This window comes from Eurytemora carolleeae, unplaced genomic scaffold, assembly GCF_000591075.1.
Source record: "Eurytemora carolleeae unplaced genomic scaffold, Eaff_2.0 scaffold1771, whole genome shotgun sequence".
In the NCBI taxonomy this organism is placed as follows: Eukaryota; Metazoa; Arthropoda; class Copepoda; order Calanoida; family Temoridae; genus Eurytemora; species Eurytemora carolleeae.
In genome coordinates, this window is record NW_019397681.1 from 340 (window position 1) to 19,452 (window position 19,113).

General features: G+C 36.4%; 4 protein-coding genes across 4 annotated transcripts; all 4 read left to right on the forward strand.

Moving 5' to 3' along the window:
- Positions 1-846: 846 nt before the first annotated feature.
- Positions 847-2,267, forward strand: LOC111715464 (myosin heavy chain, muscle-like). The gene is made up of 2 exons (XM_023490787.1): positions 847-2,158; positions 2,245-2,267. Exons 1-2 carry the CDS (start codon positions 847-849, stop codon positions 2,265-2,267), a joined length of 1,335 nt encoding a protein of 444 aa, XP_023346555.1.
- A 57-nt stretch (positions 2,268-2,324) lies between these two features.
- On the forward strand, positions 2,325-6,877 carry LOC111715465 (myosin heavy chain, muscle; the record flags this gene model as incomplete). The annotated part of the gene is given in 3 exon segments (XM_023490788.1): positions 2,325-4,448; positions 4,502-6,146; positions 6,224-6,877. Coding segments are annotated over 3 exon segments (4,354 nt in total), but the record flags the coding sequence as incomplete, so codon positions are not given.
- Positions 6,878-12,269: 5,392 nt separating this feature from the next.
- Positions 12,270-13,130, forward strand: LOC111715468 (myosin heavy chain, muscle-like). Its single transcript, XM_023490791.1, has one exon. The coding sequence runs from the start codon at positions 12,270-12,272 to the stop codon at positions 13,128-13,130; it is 861 nt and encodes a 286-aa protein (XP_023346559.1).
- Positions 13,034-14,042, forward strand: LOC111715467 (myosin heavy chain, muscle). The gene is made up of 2 exons (XM_023490790.1): positions 13,034-13,307; positions 13,385-14,042. The coding sequence occupies exons 1-2, from the start codon at positions 13,134-13,136 to the stop codon at positions 13,967-13,969; spliced, it is 759 nt and encodes a 252-aa protein (XP_023346558.1). The 5' UTR covers positions 13,034-13,133; the 3' UTR covers positions 13,970-14,042.
- The last annotated feature ends 5,071 nt before the right edge of the window (positions 14,043-19,113 follow it).

Below are 19,113 nucleotides of genomic sequence, written 5' to 3' on the forward strand. Positions count from 1 at the left end.
TGTTATTATTTCAACCCTTGTTATTTATTAAAAAGATAGAAATATACACAAGTTTAATTCTCTTTGCTCTGTGGCAAATGCATTTTTAAAATCTAATTTAAAAAAGTGTGAAAAAGTATAGGGCTATACTCACATGTACTTATTTATCTAATTGCAGCTTTAATCTCAAAAAAATGTTTAACTCTACTTAAAGCAAAAAGAGATTAGGCATACGCTGTTTTATAGGCTTGGATTAAATTACTCCGAGTGTTGAGCAGCGCCCGTATAAAGCTGACCGGTGGGTCATGTGACCTCTTGGTTGACAGGTATATAAGCAGAGGAGTAGAGGGTAGAGGCACCAGTCTCATTCCTGGGGTTTACACACTAGGTAGGTAGTAGGGGGATTTTATAGTTATTTCTTTCATATGCAGAGCTTTTAGACCTTTCAAAACAAATTAACACAATAGAATAATACAAAGTTTTATATAGTGTACTCAGATAGTTTTACTGGAAGTTCATTTTGCAAATTCAATTTAAACTTTTTAGCTAATTCATGCTCTGTTTTATGTTCATGACACTCTAAGCAACGTTTTATACATTTCAACCTTTTATGACCAATTTTATCTGAGATTTTAGATACAAGATATAGTTAATATTAAATTACAAATTATAAACATAGTTTTGTATTTCTCATAAAAGAAAATTAAGGATTAAGATTTAAAAGGTGCATTTATTGTTGCCATAATTAGTTTGTAAATTGTTTTTAGTTTTTTTTCTTCTTCTTAAGTTTCAGCTTTAAATTTAAGAAAAATGGCCTTATTTCCCTTTATGTGACAATGTTAATTTAGGTTTTTTTGGACTGCCACCATGCCTGGACATATCAAGCTTACCAAAGGAGCGGTTGACCCCGATCCAACTGAATTCTTGGTTCCTTCCATTGAAATGAAGAGAGCCGACCAGGCTAAGCCCTATGACAACAAGAAATCCGTCTGGATCCCAGATCCCAAAACTCATGGATATCGTGAGGGAATCCTTGAATCTGGAGAAATTGATGAAGATCCAGCTTGCAAGTGTGTTGTTTCTGTTGGCCATGAGAAATTTACTCATAAGGCTTCTGAGGTTGGAAGAGTTAACCCTCCCAAGTTTGAAAAATGTGAGGACATGGTTAACCTTACCTTCCTTAATGATGCTTCTGTCTTCTGGAATTTGAAGACTCGTTATCAGGCCAAGTTGATCCATACCTACTCTGGTCTTTTCGTTGTGGTTGTTAACCCCTACAAACGTTACCCTCTTTACACGCATCGTTGCTCTAAGATCTATTTGGGCAAGAGACGTAATGAAGCTCCTCCTCATTTGTGGGCTATTGCTGAAACTGCCTATCGTGGCATGTTGCAAAACTCTAAGAATCAAGCTATGTTGATTACTGGTGAGTCTGGGGCTGGAAAAACTGAGAATACCAAGAAGGTTATTACCTACCTGGCTATTGTAGCCACTTCTTCAGGAAAGAAGGCTGAAAAGAAGGTCTCTCTAGAGGACCAGATTGTAGCGACCAACCCTATTCTTGAATCCTATGGAAATGCCAAGACCTCAAGAAATGACAACTCCTCTCGTTTTGGTAAATTCATCCGCATTCATTTCACTACCTCTGGAAAACTGGCTGGTTGTGATATTGTGTCTTACCTTCTGGAAAAGTCTCGTATTACTGAACAACAAGAAGTTGAAAGATCCTACCATATCTTCTACCAACTGATCCAGCCCTATGGTGATGGCATTGGAGGAGGACTAAGAGAGAAATGCAGACTCAGTGCAGATATCTATGATTACACTTATGTGTCCCAGGGTAAAACCAAAGTAGACTCAATTGATGACAATGAAGAACTTGAATACACTGAAGATGCCTTCAATGTTCTTGGATTTGGAGAACAGGAGAAGTTTGATTGCTACATGCTTACTGCTGCTGTCATGACTTTTGGAGGTGTTGAGTTTAAAACCAAGGGAAGAGATGACCAAGCTGAGTGTGAGCAAACTGGACCTGATACCTTCCCTGGAAAGGCTGCAGCTCTTTGCGGAGTTGACAGTAATGCCATGATCAAGGCTTTCTGCAAACCCAGAATAAAGGTTGGAACTGAATGGGTAACCAAGGGTCAAACTTGTGAACAAGCTGGTAATGCTGTGGGAGGTATTGCTCGTGCAATCTTTGATCGTGTCTTTAAATGGCTGATTGAGAAGTGTAATGACACTCTAATTGATCCTACTTTGAAAAAGAACAACTTCTGCGCTGTACTTGATATTGCTGGATTTGAGATCTTTGAGTACAATGGCTTTGAACAAATTTCCATCAACTTTGTCAATGAAAAACTTCAGCAGTTCTTCAATCATCACATGTTTGTTGTTGAGCAAGAAGAATATGTTAAGGAAGGAATTGACTGGGTTATGGTAGATTTTGGTATGGATTTGGCTGCTGCTATCATTATGTTTGAAAAACCCATGGGAATCTGGGCTATTCTTGAGGAGGAGTCTCTCTTCCCCAAGGCAACTGACAAGTCATTTGAGGAGAAACTTAAGGCAGCTTTAGGCAAACTCCCAGTTTTCTTGAAGCCCCAGTCCAAGACAGATAAAAATGCTCACTTTGCTATTTCTCATTATGCTGGAATTGTATCTTACAATGTAACCAACTGGCTTGAGAAGAACAAAGACCCTGTAAATGACTCAGTTGTTGAGGTATTTAAATCATCTTCAACTGTTGAACTTCTTGTTCACTTGTGGAGAGATCATCCTGGACAACCTACTGTAACACCAAAGGATGATGGTAAGAAGAAGAAGAAGGGAGGTGGTGGCAAGACTGTGTCTTCTGTATATTTGGTATCTCTTGGAGAGTTGATGCAAACCCTTTATGCTTGTGAGCCTCACTTTGTACGTTGCCTAGTACCCAACACTCACAAAAAACCGGGAGATGTTGAGCCTCCTCTAATTATGCACCAGCTCACCTGTAATGGTGTATTGGAGGGTATCAGAATTTGCATGCGAGGATTCCCCAACAGAATGAACTATAATGACTACAAAATGCGATATGCTATTCTTGGAGCAGCTGAAATCGCAAGCTCAAAAGATAACAAGGTTTCTGTTTATGCTTTGATGGACAAAATTAAGTTTGATAGAGAAAGATATCGTCTTGGACACACCCTTGTCTTCTTCAGAGCTGGAGCTCTTGCTAAACTTGAAGAAGCAAGAGATGATATTGTCGGCAAACTCATTAGATACATGCAAGGACAAGCATACCAGCGTATTAAGAGTGCTGGATTTAATAAGCGCAGAGACCAAAGAGAACTTATCAAAGTGTGCCAGAGAAATTTCAGAAAGTATATGGCAATGAGAGATTGGGGATGGTTTGTTATCATTCAAAAGACACGTCCTCTCCTGGGAATGCCAAATCCTGAAGAAGAACTTAGACAATTGGAGGAAAAGGCAAATGCCACCTATGGTAAATATAAGTCTGCACTTGACACCACCGCATCTCTTGAAGGCGAGCTTGATAACATGCGTTCAGACATTAAAGCTTTGACAAAACAACTTGAATCTGAACAAGGAAACCTTAGTGTTTATACTGACAGGCAATCAAAGGCTACTGCCCTAAAGGCAGAAACTGAAGTTGAACTTGCAACACAGCAAGCTAATCTTTCCGCTGAAGAGGCTTCAAGGATTGAACTGACTGCTGAAGTTAAGAAGCATTCTGGATCCATCAATGTTGTCAAGAAGGACATTGAAGACATTGAGCTTGCTATTACCAAGGTTGAACAAGAAAAAACTAACAGAGATCATACCATCAAATCTCTCAATGATGAAATTGCTGAACAAGATGAGGTTATCAATAAACTTAACAAGGAGAAGAAACATATTGCAGAGACTCAATCCAAATCTGCTGATGATCTTATTTCTGCTGAAGAAAAGGTTAATCACCTTAACTCAATCAAGTCCAAGCTTGAATCTACTTTGGATGAACTGGAAGGTGCTCTTGACAAAGAGAAACGCTCAAGGGGAAATCTGGAGAAGGAAAGAAGGAGGGTAGAAGGAGAACTGAAGATGACTCAAGATATGGTAGCAGACTTGGAAAGATCCAGAAAAGAGATTGAAAATACCATTGCTAAGAAAGAGAAGGACATGGGAGGTCTCTCTGCTAAGCTGGATGATGAACAGTCACTTGTTGCAAAAATGCAAAAGAGCATCAAGGAACTTCAAGGACGTGTTGAAGAGATGGAAGAAGAACTTGAAGCTGAGCGTCAGGCTCGTGCCAAGGCTGAAAGACAAAGATCTGATCTTGCAAGAGAAATTGAACAGCTAGGAGAGAGATTGAATGAAGCTGGAGGTGCTACTCATGCCCAGATTGAATTGAACAAGAAGAGGGAAGCTGAAGTTGGAAAACTCCGCAAGGATATTGAAGAAACCAATATTCAGCAAGAATCTATTCTTGGGTAAGCATCTATATTTACAAAAATTAATCAAACATTTCATAAATCTTTTTTAGAAACTTGAGGAGGAAACACCAGGATGCCATTCAGGAGATGTCTGAGCAAATTGATCAACTCCAGAAGATGAAAGCCAAGATTGAGAAGGACAAATCTCACATTATTGCTGAAATTGCTGATGCCAGAGCTGCTACTGATGAAGTTGTTCGTGCTCAAGCTTCTGCTGACAAATCTAACAGAAATCTTCTTACTTCACTTAATGAAATCAATAAGAGGGTTGGTGAAGCCAACCTTACTCTTGGAGACTTTGAGGCCAGCAAGAGGAAGATTGCAGCTGAGAATGCTGATCTTCTCCGTGCTGTAGGTGATCTTGACAACAACCTTAACATGCTGTTGAAGGTTAAGAGCTCCATTGCTGCTCAACTTGAAGAAGTCAAATCTCTGGCTGATAATGAGGCTCGTGAGAGATCTCTTCTTCTTGGCAAATTCCGCAATCTTGAACATGAGGTTGATGGAGCCAAAGAGGCCCTTGATGAAGAATCATCTTCTAGGGACAATGTTCTCCGTCAAGTTGCTAAAGCTGAAGGTGATGCCAATCTGTGGAGAACCAAGTATGAAAGTGAAGCTGTTGCCAAGGCTGAGGAGCTTGAGATGACTAAAATGAAGTTGGTTGCCAGACTAACTGAGGCTGAGGGAACCATTCAAAATCTTAATGCTAAACTTTCTCAAGTAGAAAGATCTAGATCTAAGATGCAAGCAGAGCTTGACGAAATGACATCTGGTCTTGATCAAGCCCAGGTGCTGAATGCTGCCATGGAAAGAAAGGCTAAGCAATTTGACAAAGTCATTGGAGAATGGAAACTTAAAGTTGACTCTCTGTCATACGACCTCGATTGCAGCCAGAAGGAAACCCGCAATGCTTCCTCTGATCTCTTCAAGGTCAAATCTGCCTATGAAGAAAGCATGCTCCAGCTTGATGAAGTGAGAAGAGAGAACAAGACCCTTTCCAATGAAATCAAGGACATCATGGACCAAATCAGCGAAGGAGGAAGATCCATCCATGAGATTGACAAAATCCGCAAGCGTCTTGAAGCTGAGAAACTTGAGCTCCAAGCTGCTCTAGAGGAAGCTGAAGCCACCCTTGAGCAGGAAGAAAACAAGGTTCTCCGGGCTCAGCTTGAACTTACTCAAGTAAGACAAGAGATTGAGCGCCGTCTTGCTGAGAAGGATGAAGAGTTTATGGCTATCAAGAAGAACCAGTCAAAGGCTCTTGAATCTATGCAAGCTGCCCTTGAAACTGAATCCAAGGGAAAAGCTGAGGCTCTCAGGATGAAGAAGAAGCTTGAGTCTGATGTTACTGATCTTGAGCTTGCCCTAGAGCATGCCAATGCTGGAGCCATGGAAACACAGTCAACCATCAAAAAGTACCAAAACCAGGTCCGTGATGCTCAGTGCAAGGTTGATGAGGAATCCCACATGAAAGCTATTGCTCAAGATAATAAGGTCAATGCTGAAAGAAAGGCAGCAGCAATGCAGAATGCACTTGAGGAAGCCAGAACAATGCTGGAGCAGGCAGATAGAGGAAGGAGAGCCTTGGAACAGGAGCTTGCAGATTCCAATGAGACCCTAGCTGACTTGTCCAACCAAAACCAGGCCATTTCTGCTGCAAAGAGGAAGCTAGAAAATGAGTTCCAGACTGTTTCTGTTAGTATTTCCTTATAATTGAATTGCTTAACATTTTTAATACTTTTTTTTGCATTTTTCTTATTTTTTCTTTTTAGGCTGATCTTGATGAGATGGCTAATGAAGCTAAACTTTCTGAAGAAAAGGCTGCAAGAGCTATGATTGATGCTGCAAGACTTGCTGATGAACTTCGTGCTGAACAAGACTTTGCCATGTGCCTTGAAAAAGACCGCAAGCTTCTTGAGGCCCAGTGCAAGGATGCACAGGCTCGTGCTGATGAGGCTGAAGTAAATGCACTTAAGGGAGGAAAGAAGGCCATGATAAAAATGGAGACAAGAATTAGGGAACTGGAATCTGAGCTTGATGCTGAAAATAGGAGACTTGGAGATGCAAACAAAAATCTGAGGAAAACTGAGCGCAAGGTGAAAGAACTTACTTTTGCTGCTGATGAGGACAAGAAGAACCATGAGCGCATGCAAGCTTTGATTGATCAGCTCCAGGGCAAGGTCAAGTCATACAAGAAGCAGATTGAAGAAGCTGAAGAGATTGCTGCTCTGAACCTCGCTAAGTTCAGGAAGGTGGTTGGTACCCTTGGAGAAGCTGAAGCTGCAGCAGATCAAAATGAACAAGCTCTTGCCAGGATGAAGGCTCGTGCCAGGTCTGCATCCCTTGGACCAATGTAACTTTTTGTTATTTTCTATGAACCAAATGATATGAAAATTATAAATCCGTAATAAATATTTGCAAATCAAGTACGATTTTCTTTAAACTCTGGATAAAAATGTCAGGTTTTGTGCATAATGAGTCTCAAAACTTACATTGGTCCTAAATCATTTTTAATTTAGAGAGATAGGTAATTAGGTTATGTTAACCCTTTCTCTGCTGGGGTACTTGAAAACCAGGATATGCTGGGGTGGGGGGTCAATTTGACCCCCCCTCTAAATCCCATGTTTGATGTCCAAATATGACAAATGATACATCATTGGAAAGCTCTTGTGCTCTACTTTTAGAATCTGCAAAAAAATTTGCAAATTTGCAAAAATTGAATTTTTATAAAAAACAACAATATATTTGAAAATGTAAGAAGAAATCCGTTTGTATCACTGATACAATTTCCCAAAGGATTTAGGTCTTTTCCACAATCTTAATTTTAATCTAGTCTTTGCAACCCAATATTGTAGAAATTGGAAATTTTAAACTTTAAATGTTGTAATTTAACAAGTTAAAAATATCATGGATTTAATCCATTTGGTTTTATTCAGGCAGTCAGGTATAAGCACTATTTTACTGATCAATCTAACAACTGTATACTGTTGCCCTCCCCCTCCCATCCTCCCTACTGCTGTCTATTGTTTTCCCTTCCCTGACACCTTCCCTACTTCTGTCTATTGTTGCCTTTCCCCTCCTATCCTCTCTACTGCTGTTTTTTGTTGCCTGTTGTCTATCAATATTGCTGTCTGTCAATATTGCTTTCTATAGATCCCCCCCCTCATTCCATCTTTCTTACTGCTGTCTATAGTTGCCCCCCCCCCTCCTCCCATCCCNGTCTATTGTTGGCTTCCCCTCCCAGCCTCCCTACTGCTGTCTATTGTTTCCTTTCCCCTCCCATCCTCCCTACTGCTGGATATTGTTTACCACACTCCCTCCCATCTTCAATATTGCCCCCGTATATATATATAATTAATAATAACTAAATTATAAATGTGTATATATTGTGTTAGATATTTTCCAAAGGGAATTTTTCCAAGAGCATTTTTCCAATAATGACTTCCAAAGTGACAATTTCTGATGTGACAGCTTCCCAAAAAGTACAATTTCCCAAGTGGCAATTTCCCAAAGATTCGTTAAGGCCTTCTACTGCAATGGAGAGCTGAGCGCTGCGGCTAGAACATGTTAGGGGCCAAGCACTGCAGGTAGGACATACTTGGGAAGTTGCCGATTGGGAAATTGCACATTTACGAAGTTGCCACTTCGGAAAATACTTCTTGGGAAAATACTTCTTGGGAAAATTCCTTGGGCCAATGCCTTTGGAACGTACCTAACATCGTACAGAATGATAAGAAAAATAATTAGATTAGTAAGTTTGTTAGATAGATAAATACGAAAATAGCAAAATCAAATAGACTATTACGAAATCTTTTTTATTATAACTAGATAGATATAAGAATTGCACATTTAGATAGCTTAAAGGGAGTGACCGGCAATGTATGATAGTTGAACTGAGAATGTTGCATTGTGGAGAAAGTTTTAGGATTCGGTTGAGACATATTAAACGTTTTAACGATGTATAATTACTGAGTTTGAGCACAAAGTCGACTTTCATAATCATCCATAATTGGATGGTTACGTTTTTAGAATCGATTTTTTCCAAAATTATTTAATAACGACGACAAAAAATGTAAAAAAGTCTACGTATGTACATATATATTTTTTAACGTGTACTACAGTGAAACCCTTAATAACGAATACATCGAAAGAATTCATCAAATGTCGTATTCTTCACTTTCTGATAATGGAATGTTGAAGATATTTAGTTTTTTAATTAAATGATTATATGGAACTCTTTAAAACTGTTCCCACATATTCATGGCTATTTATTTATTTTCGCAAATACTGAAATTTAGAAATATAGTACTCATTGAAAAATTTTCAAGACGACATTTAAAAAAATTTTCCGACGTATTCGTTAATAAGGGGTTCACTGTAGGACATTGAGTTTGAGAGCGAGGTGTATCTGTACGATACACATTGAGAATACAGAGAGTGTTGTATCTGGATTGTTACAGACATAAGTATTATTGTAGAACATTGAATACTATAGCAAGTTGTGTCTAAATGATTGAGACTTAAAAGAACCTATTGGAGTAAGGCAATTGTTACAAAAGTGGTTGCAGCGACGAGACTTATGAACCCTAGTTAAATGCCACGGACTCCAAGGAAGAAAAGTACAGTGATTACCTTGTTTAAAGAGAAACTGTGTCAGAAGAAACAGTAACAGTGCAGCAATAAATTAAGACTGCAATCAGAGTGTACAGAGTACTAGAGGGTACAGAGTACTAGAGGGAACAGATAGGGTTGTTAATCGTTTTTGAAAACGATCGTTTTTGTTTCGTTTTTCAATTGTTTTCAATAACGATCGTTTTGATTTTGGGAAAAAACGATCGTTTTTAAAAACGACCGACTCGTTTTGAACTTTTAGAATACGAATAACGATCGTTTTTGAAAACAATCGTTTTTTCCCAAAAACGAAACGATCGTTTTTGAAAACGATTGAAAAAAATTGCATGCAACTTTATTGAATGTCGTCTTACATATGAAGTTAAAAAGTTGTGGGGGAGCTAAAACTTCTTGATATTTTCTTAAAAACTACTTAATGATAAGAACAGATGCCTTTCAGGTCGGTTTCCTCTCTTCGTTAACGATCGTTAACGAAGGGTCGTCATTAACTATCGTTAACAAAGGGTCTTTGTTAACGATCGTTAACGAAACGACGATTTTTATAAAAACGATCGTTTTAAAAACGACAATTTTTAAAAAACGAACTTTTTAAAAGAACGATCGTTTTAAAAAACGATCGTTTTCGTTTTTGCTTTTTCGTCGTCGTTTTCATAACACAACGATCACAACTGAAAACGTTAACATCCCTAGGTACAGAGTACTAGAGGGTATACAGAATACCAGAATTTATAGAGTAACAGAGCGTACAGGGTACCATAGTACCAGAATGAACAGAGTGCCAGAGTGTAGCAGTGGACAGTTTTAGATTGTACCCTAGAGTACCTAGTGTAGAATCGGATACCAGAGTACCAGAGTACCAGAATAAAACAGAGTACCAGATATGGAGGAAACCGGAACAGAAAGGTGGAAGCCTTCAACCCAAAGAATTTGAAATCTTAATGCAAAAGTTCGAGCAAATTGAGCTGCAAGCCCGGGCAAGGGATGTGGAAAAGGAAAAATTGTCGAAAGAGTTACAAACAGTGAAAAAGATTGATAGAGTGAAAGCAATGTTGGAGTAGAGTAAGAAGATAGATGAGATATGATGAGATGTGGGAAACAGGACAAATACACATGATAGTGAATACAATGCCAGGAATGATTGTGTACAAGCCTATAGATGAAAGAGGAGAGATGTCTGGTGATGTCAGCGAGCTACAAGCCAGAGATAGTTGTTTATACTGCAAGAAACTGGTCATCAGAAGAGAAATTGCGGGTCCTATGAAGACTGGAAGGAGAAGAATACAAACAAGAAGACTAGGAATACTAACAGAAAACCAGTTTCATTCTATAATTCTAATTAAATGTTTATGAACATTTGTCAATAAATCAATTCGATTTGTTCGCAGATTTCTTAAAATTTTTCAAATGTCGTCTTTTCAATAAAAATTCCGGGAAATTTACAGAAAACGTTTGTGAATAATGAGACATTAGAGAAACAAATAACTGAATTATTATTTTCGATAATAAGAGTCGATTTTTATTTTCTTAACCTATTCCTAAACATCTTATTGGTTTAGTGTAGAATTTTTGTTACATTTTTGTCTTCGTTATTTAATAGTTTTTAAAAACCCGATTCTGAAAATGTACCCACCCAAATTCATGATTTTGAACGTCGAACTTGTGCTCAAACTCAGTAAATATACGTCAAAGAAACGTTTTTTATGTCTTAAATGAATCCTAAAAATGTTGTCCACAATACTACATATTTAGTTCAACCACCATACATTGCCAGTTACTCGATTCTCAAGACGAAATCACCCAAATTGATGCTTTTGATCGTATGACTTTGCGCTCAAACTCAGTAATTAAACATCATTAAAACCCTAATTTCTCCACAATACTACATTCTCAGTTCAACTTTCATGCATTGCCAATCACTACTTTTAATACTGATAGATAGATATTAATACTGATGAATAAAAACAAATTTTATTTGAAGTATTTTGAGAAGACTCTTTTTTCTTTAGATTTATTTGAAATATTTTAAAATATTTTTACATTTTTAAAGCTAAACATTATTTATATAATGACCTACAAAAAATTATATCTTTTATCTTGACAAGGAAGTTAAAAAAACATTATACTAAAATATTCTTTGCTTAACAAATTGACCCTTTTTTGGTTCGGATTCTACTTTAAAGTTTATAAACTAATTCAGAGCTTCGTAAATTAAAAGTTTGAAATAAAGATCACCGAATTGACATTTTACAGAAGGCTGTCTTGTCTTCATGTGTATTTGCAATATAATCTTTTCGAGTCATATTTAAACCAATCAAAAATAATATTCAGAAAAATGTATAATTTATAAAAGAAAAATTAGTAATTAAAAAGTAATTATTTCGTTTTTTTAATGTTCTCTTATTATTATCGATTTTATTTGGTTTAAGAATTTAGTCTTTGCCACAAACTCTGATTTTCTTTGCATATCTTTGCAACCCAATGTAGCAGATCTTGGATATTTTAAACTATGAATTCTGTTAGACTAAATAATCTGTTTTTAAAAAGAATAAGATTTCACCATAAGGTTGCAAAAATATAGGCATTATAAAATTTGAGTTTGCGGGAAAGACTCAAGATAGATATTGTATAAAACAATCTGATCTGGAACCTTAGTGTATCAAGTTATTTTGCTTTAAAACACAATCAAAACTGCGGCGCAGAAAAGAAATAATAATAAAAAGAAACGTTAAATTATACTAGCTAAAGAGCTCGGCGTTACCAGTGGAGTGGAAAAAATGTTGAATTTGTCTAGCCTATGTCACCTCTCCCCCCCAAAAAAACTAGCCAATTTAGTCCAGCTTTACATTGGAAACTAGTCTTTTAAGTCGCTACGTCCCCATCCCATCTTCTTTTTTAACTGTGAACATCATGGTGAACATCGAATACATTGTAAAACAAAACCCCCCCAAAAAAATTTGCGGATTTTATAAAACAATTTTATGGATTTTTTTTAAAATTAATGGTAATCGAATTTGTTGGAGGAAAATTTTTGAAATTTTGATCGTTCTTAAACCTTTACTGGGGACATGTGAAGTCAAACACAAAAATTGGGTCTTTTTTTGCATTTATTTATGTTCATGTTTAAAATTTTACCTATTTGCAAAGCTTTTTAATTTTATAAGCAAATGTTTTTAATTTTGTAAGCAAATGATTGCCAGACTAACTGAGGCTGAGGGAACCATTCAAAATCTTAATGCTAAACTTTCTCAAGTAGAAAGATCTAGATCTAAGATGCAGGCAGAGCTTGATGAAATGACATCTGGTCTTGATCAAGCCCAGGTCCTGAATGCTGCCATGGAAAGAAAAGCTAAACAATTTGACAAAGTCATTGGAGAATGGAAACTTAAAGTTGATTCTCTGTCTTACGACCTTGATTGTAGCCAGAAGGAAACCCGCAATGCTTCCTCTGATCTCTTCAAGGTCAAATCTGCCTATGAAGAGAGCATGCTCCAGCTTGATGAAGTGAGAAGAGAGAACAAGACCCTTTCCAATGAAATCAAGGACATCATGGACCAAATCAGCGAAGGAGGAAGATCCATCCATGAGATTGACAAAGTCCGTAAGCGTCTTGAGGCTGAGAAACTTGAGCTCCAAGCTGCTCTAGAGGAAGCTGAAGCCACCCTTGAGCAGGAAGAAAACAAGGTTCTCCGTGCTCAGCTTGAACTTACTCAAGTAAGACAAGAGATTGAGCGCCGTCTTGCTGAGAAGGATGAAGAGTTTATGGCTATCAAGAAGAACCAGTCAAAGGCTCTTGAATCTATGCAAGCTGCCCTTGAAACTGAATCCAAGGGAAAAGCTGAGGCTCTCAGGATGAAGAAGAAGCTTGAGTCTGATGTTACTGATCTTGAGCTTGCCCTGGAGCATGCCAATGCTGGAGCCATGGAAACACAGTCAACCATCAAAAAGTACCAAAACCAGGTCCGTGATGCTCAGTGCAAGGTTGATGAGGAATCCCACATGAAAGCTATTGCTCAAGATAATAAGGTCAATGCTGAAAGAAAGGCATGAGCTATGCTGAATGGACTTGAGGAAGCCAGAACAATGTTGGAGCAGGGAGATAGAGGAAGGAGAGCCTTGGAACAGGAGCTTGCAGATTCCAATGAGACCCTAGCTGACTTGTCCAACCAAAACCAGGCCATTTCTGCTGCAAAGAGGAAGCTAGAAAATGAGTTCCAGACTGTTTCTGTTAGTATTTCCTTATAATTGAATTGCTTAACATTTTTAATACTTTTTTTTGCATTTTTCTTATTTTTTCTTTTTAGGCTGATCTTGATGAGATGGCTAATGAAGCTAAACTTTCTGAAGAAAAGGCTGCAAGAGCTATGATTGATGCTGCAAGACTTGCTGATGAACTTCGTGCTGAACAAGACTTTGCCATGTGCCTTGAAAAAGACCGCAAGCTTCTTGAGGCCCAGTGCAAGGATGCACAGGCTCGTGCTGATGAGGCTGAAGTAAATGCACTTAAGGGAGGAAAGAAGGCCATGATAAAAATGGAGACAAGAATTAGGGAACTGGAATCTGAGCTTGATGCTGAAAATAGGAGACTTGGAGATGCAAACAAAAATCTGAGGAAAACTGAGCGCAAGGTGAAAGAACTTACTTTTGCTGCTGATGAGGACAAGAAGAACCATGAGCGCATGCAAGCTTTGATTGATCAGCTCCAGGGCAAGGTCAAGTCATACAAAAAGCAGATTGAAGAAGCTGAAGAGATTGCTGCTCTGAACCTTGCTAAGTTCAGGAAGGTTGCTGGTGCCCTTGGCGAAGCTGAAGCAGCAGCAGATCAAAATGAGCAAGCTCTTGCCAGGATGAAGGCTCGTGCCAGGTCTGCATCCCTTGGACCAATGTAATAAGCCATTTTGAACCTACTGAAACCTTGCAATATCAAGTTAATTAACGTGTAATAAACAATTGCAAATTTTATCGAACTTTTGTTTGTCTACAAAAGGAATTGTTTATTTTATTGGTTATTGTTATTCATTGGTAGGATTGTTGAGTTTGACAGATACTTTTAAATTAAGAAAATTTGGAACTAAAGGTTTTCTTGAATTGAGGAGAAAATACTTTTGATTTTTTAATGTATGATGCTTGCATATTGATTTTTTTTCAAATATCTTTATTCCTTCCTTTTAGAGAGTGATATTTTTAGAATCATTATTTTTCATGTAAGCCTTTGATATTTTAAATTATGTTGGATCAAATTGTCTTAGTTTGAAATATCAAAGGTTCACACAGTTTGAATTTTCACTGTTTTATTATAAAATCTAAAAATATTGTTGCTGATATTTTGTAAGCTTTTTCATGGGGTTAGATTATTTACAATTTGCATCTTTTTGTCATATGCTTTCCAAATTGCTTTAGCTAGTTTCATTTACCGGAAGTGTGTAATCAAGCAATTTAAGGTAATTTACATTCTCATTGTCTTATTCTACTTCTAACTATGTCGCCAAAGGTTTTGGATATTTTTATTGAATATGCAGCAATTGTAGTGTCACACCGTCATATTGCGCAATTCCGTCCAGGTTTCTTGCATTAGTTTTTCAGTTTTTGATAAAATTCAATTTAAACCTTATAGGATGCAATAAATGCAATTAATTATTGCGCAATTCCTTTCACCAAAAAAAATTTAATTAAAACTTAATTTGGTAGTGGCATACAATAAACTGAACTTCAATCTTAAATTAAGAAAATTGAATTTAAAATTTCTCTCTTTCAAACTTTTATTGATCAAAAATTACAGTAAAAATCTATATTTGTATATTATAATGCAAACACCCATTTACAAAATGCTTCTCGCATTATACTCTCTATTTTACGTTAAATTTAGATTTGAATAGTAGCATTTGACAATTCTGGAGTGGGATCTGAAAGAAAGAAAATAGGAAAGTAGGACATCTTGTCTAAAGTAGATAAAGACTTCTCGTCTATAAGAAAAGAAGAATCGAATGAATTGAAATGGAAGACTTCTCGTCTTTTAGGCACTTGACTAGGTAACTGGTTTGAGAATGAAAATAAACTCATTATATAAGGTTTCAGCACTCTGAAACTTAACATCAATATGGGGGGGGGGGGGTGGGCTGCACAGCAATATTTTGAAGTATGGTATAATCATTAAACAGTTGCTTTTCATGTACATTTTCCATTTTATGTTTTGCTGTTGAATATGAAATATTTTCATTGCGGTATCCATAAGTAACATTTCAAGCGTAGATGGGGATGTAAATTCTAATTCTTGAATTGTTTTTATGTCAAGTGACAAGAAATCATTCAGCTCATTTTCAGTTGAATTTTGGTAAAAGTTGCCATAGGTTGCATGTTTAAGATATTCAAGTTACTTTGGTAATATTACAAATTAGTAATATATGGACTCAATGAGTTACTTGTTAGAAACATATCAAGACGAGAGCATTGAGAGCCTCCATTTTTTTCCATGTAAACATTCTATTGTTACCATTTAAGTGTCTGTATGCATCAATAAAACCATCAGATTCAATTTGCTGGTTAAGACAGTTCCTTGCACGGATATTCCTTGGCTGGGCATAATTGTAATTATCTAATTCATGAGACAAGGTTACGTTAAGGTCACCCGTGATGATGCAGTCAGTGATATTAGAATGCTCTATATAATTAATTATGTTGTCAAACAATTCTGGAGAGTCCTCATTTGGGCCATAAATAAAACCTATGAGCATACTGTTTCCCAACGAACCTTACAATTTTAACCAAGAAAAGTTTCCATTTTAATGTTTATCCAATGTGAACAAATAAAAAATGTATCATATTAAATTGTTAATTAGTAGCTTAACCACAAGAAACTTTAAAATTTGAAAACTGTTGAAATAAGTGACCCTTGGGCCTTGATTATTTTAAAATCAACAGAGATATTCAATTCCATTCTTGTATCTGCTGCATAAATTTTTAAGTCACAGTTAAAATTATTGATTTTTAGATAGAAAAGCAATTCCGCTCCACATAATTCCGTGCAATTCCCTGCAATTCCATGCAATTCCGCAAATATTTTATTGCTTCTTTTTTTGCAATTACAGGGCAAGCAGAGCAACCATTGCCCGGGATTTGAATACCTGTCCCTTAAAGGGATTTGAATACCTTTTCCCTTAAAGGGATTTGAATACCTGTCACTTAAAGGGATTTGAATACCTGTTTCTTAAAGGGATTTGAAAACCTGTTCCTTAAAGGGATTTGAATACCTGTTCCTTTAAAGGGATTTGAATACCTGTTCCTTACAGGAATTTGAATAACTGTTCCTTTAAAGGGATTTGAATAACTGTTTCTGAAAGGAATTTGAATACCTGTTCCTTTAAAGGGATTTGAATACCTGTTCCTCAGTTGCCTGTTTGCTTCCCAGCAGAGCGGACCTCCTATGTTGTCCCAGAATTACAGCTGTAGAAGAGTTTAGTTACGCATCTTATATCCTACAGAGGAAGCTGGAAGCATAGATTAAAACAAAACTTCATCTTCAGCTTGCTGCATGCACTGAAAGAGGAGTTAAACCCCTCAAGGGAATACAAGTCATCCACAATGATACCAGTTTTTTACTGGACTAGATGTGAGGACTGGATTGCTATGGAAGATTCCTTTCAAGAGATCTTTCAGGGATCACAACTCCCCATTTTGCATAAGGGGTGAAGCTATGGATGTTCCCTAATTCCCATCACTGGGAATGAAGGAACACAGGGAGAAATCCCCTATACCCTTCTTCCTACAAACCTCCTTATTTCTCTTCTACCTGCTTCTTAACTCAATGTCAAAAAGAACTATTTGGAAAGGCCTTAAAGTGTAAAAACAAGATACAAGAAGCAAGAAGATATAAACGAATTTTAACAGAAAAAAAGTGGAAGGGAAATCTATTGACAGAAGAGATGGATTTTTAAAGCAAGATAAGTAAATAAAAAAGAAAGAAGAAGAAAACTTTAAACTGGAAAAATTAGAAGGGGATTTGAGCTTTACACTGTCTAATTTTTACCGATAGCAAATAAAGACAAATACACATGATGGCATATGTCCCATCACCCCCTCTATGTCCTACTCAAGAAAACAACTGGAAAATGTGTAGAATGCCCTCCTCACCCCTCTCCCCCTCTCCCCCTCTCCCCACCAAAAAAATTTCATTGAAAGTGTGGAGCTAGGAATGCATGAGCTGATGCAGTTACATGACTCAAGCAAAATTTAAAAGCAAAACCTGGCCACTTTCAGAATAAAGATACAGGGCTTGAAAAAACAGTTCTGCCTCTGCAATTTGGCTAGCTGCAGAAACATCCAAAAAATTCATTTATTTTTATTTTCAAAATACTTGCACACTATATATCTCCGAATATACAAACATTTTTCTCCATAAGGACTCTGTTATAGTTTGAAAGCAATTATTTTTTCACTAAAGTCTTTGCCAAACATTCAACATTTTCTAATCCCTATATCTTTGCAACATGACAGTGTAACCGTTGATATTTCAAATTAGATTATTTGATCTAGAAAAATGTAAAGTTTGAAATATAGGGTTACAACTTAAATTGTGGATGCAAAGATAAAGGGATTACAAAATTCAGACTTTGTGGTGAAAACCCAGTCTACACTGTTTTTGTGTTACAGTGCGAGTCAAAAATCTCAAGAAATTACAAATATCATTTGAAAATACTAAAGTTTTGATTGTTTTATTAATTAGATAATAAAGTTTGTTAAAAGTAAAATGATTGTGCGATACGATTTCTAAAATTTGCTTTAGTCGACCTTCACAGGGGAAAAAATATAAAATTAGTTTTTCGATAAGTTTGAGTAAAATAAACTGAGTATTCGCCTCAAACTCGAATTCTCTAATTTTTATATCTTTGCGGCCTAATGCCGAAAATATTCTATATTTAATCCTTGTTGAGTGATGACCAAATATCAGGCAGAAATAATTAGGCAGTAGATAATGTTCAAAGTTTCTTAAGATCTAACAGAATGCATGGTTTAAATATCTAAGATTAATTTCTAAGAAAATCCGAGTTTGCGGGAAAAAACTGAATTTCTGATGAAAATATCAGGAGTTTTGATATATATATAGATTTCACAACATTGTCTTCTTTACTGGGGCAGACCAGAGGCGCAACAAGAACTTTTGCTGGGGGGGGGGGGGCAAAATATTATTTTGTAATGGTCTGGGGGGAGGCTTGGACCCCCCTTTAGAAATTGTTTTCAAAATAAAAGTGCTTTTTTAAGGGTTTGATGTCTAAAAAAAAGGAAATTTTCAGTTGTTGCATGGAGATTTGGCTGTGTTCAATTCAAATCAATTTTTTTTCTTGTTTTTTTTAAAAATATATACTTTCAACAACTGTAAAATTAACGCTTGGAGTCGATCAATTCTTTTCATGTGTCATGTGTGCGCAGAGTGCCAAAGAAGAAATTTTGTTAAGGACCTTGTTTAATTACAGATATAATTACAAGAAATAATTATTTATTTATTCTGAAAACAAAACATTAAAATACATATATAATTTGAATCATCTACATTGAAAAAGGACAGATAATGTTACGCTAATTCCTGAAGTTATTGAATAAATGATGATTATGATTCTAACCAATATTCATAATCTTATTTCATTTTTGATTTTATAGAAAGTACTTTCAAAGAAAATAAACAGGTTACAGTCATCAAATATGATAATCAGTTAGAAGTTTGCCAGGTTCAATCTCAGAATGCTCTCTAGATTTGGAACTGAGTTTTTGCCACAAACTCAATATTCTAATCCCTATATCTTTGCACCGAGTGGTGTAAACCTTTGATAATTCAAACTTAGAAAATTTACCAAAAAAAATCAAAGTTTGAATACAGTTCGGAACTTTTTTTATCAAATGTTTACAATAGCCTTTAGCCTTGAGAATTCAGAAAGATAAAAATATTTTTTTTAAAACTAGCCATAGAATACAATTTCTACAATAACTCTTTTGGTTTTATTATTCCTGACTGGCCTGTGATAATGATATTCGACTGTTTAAA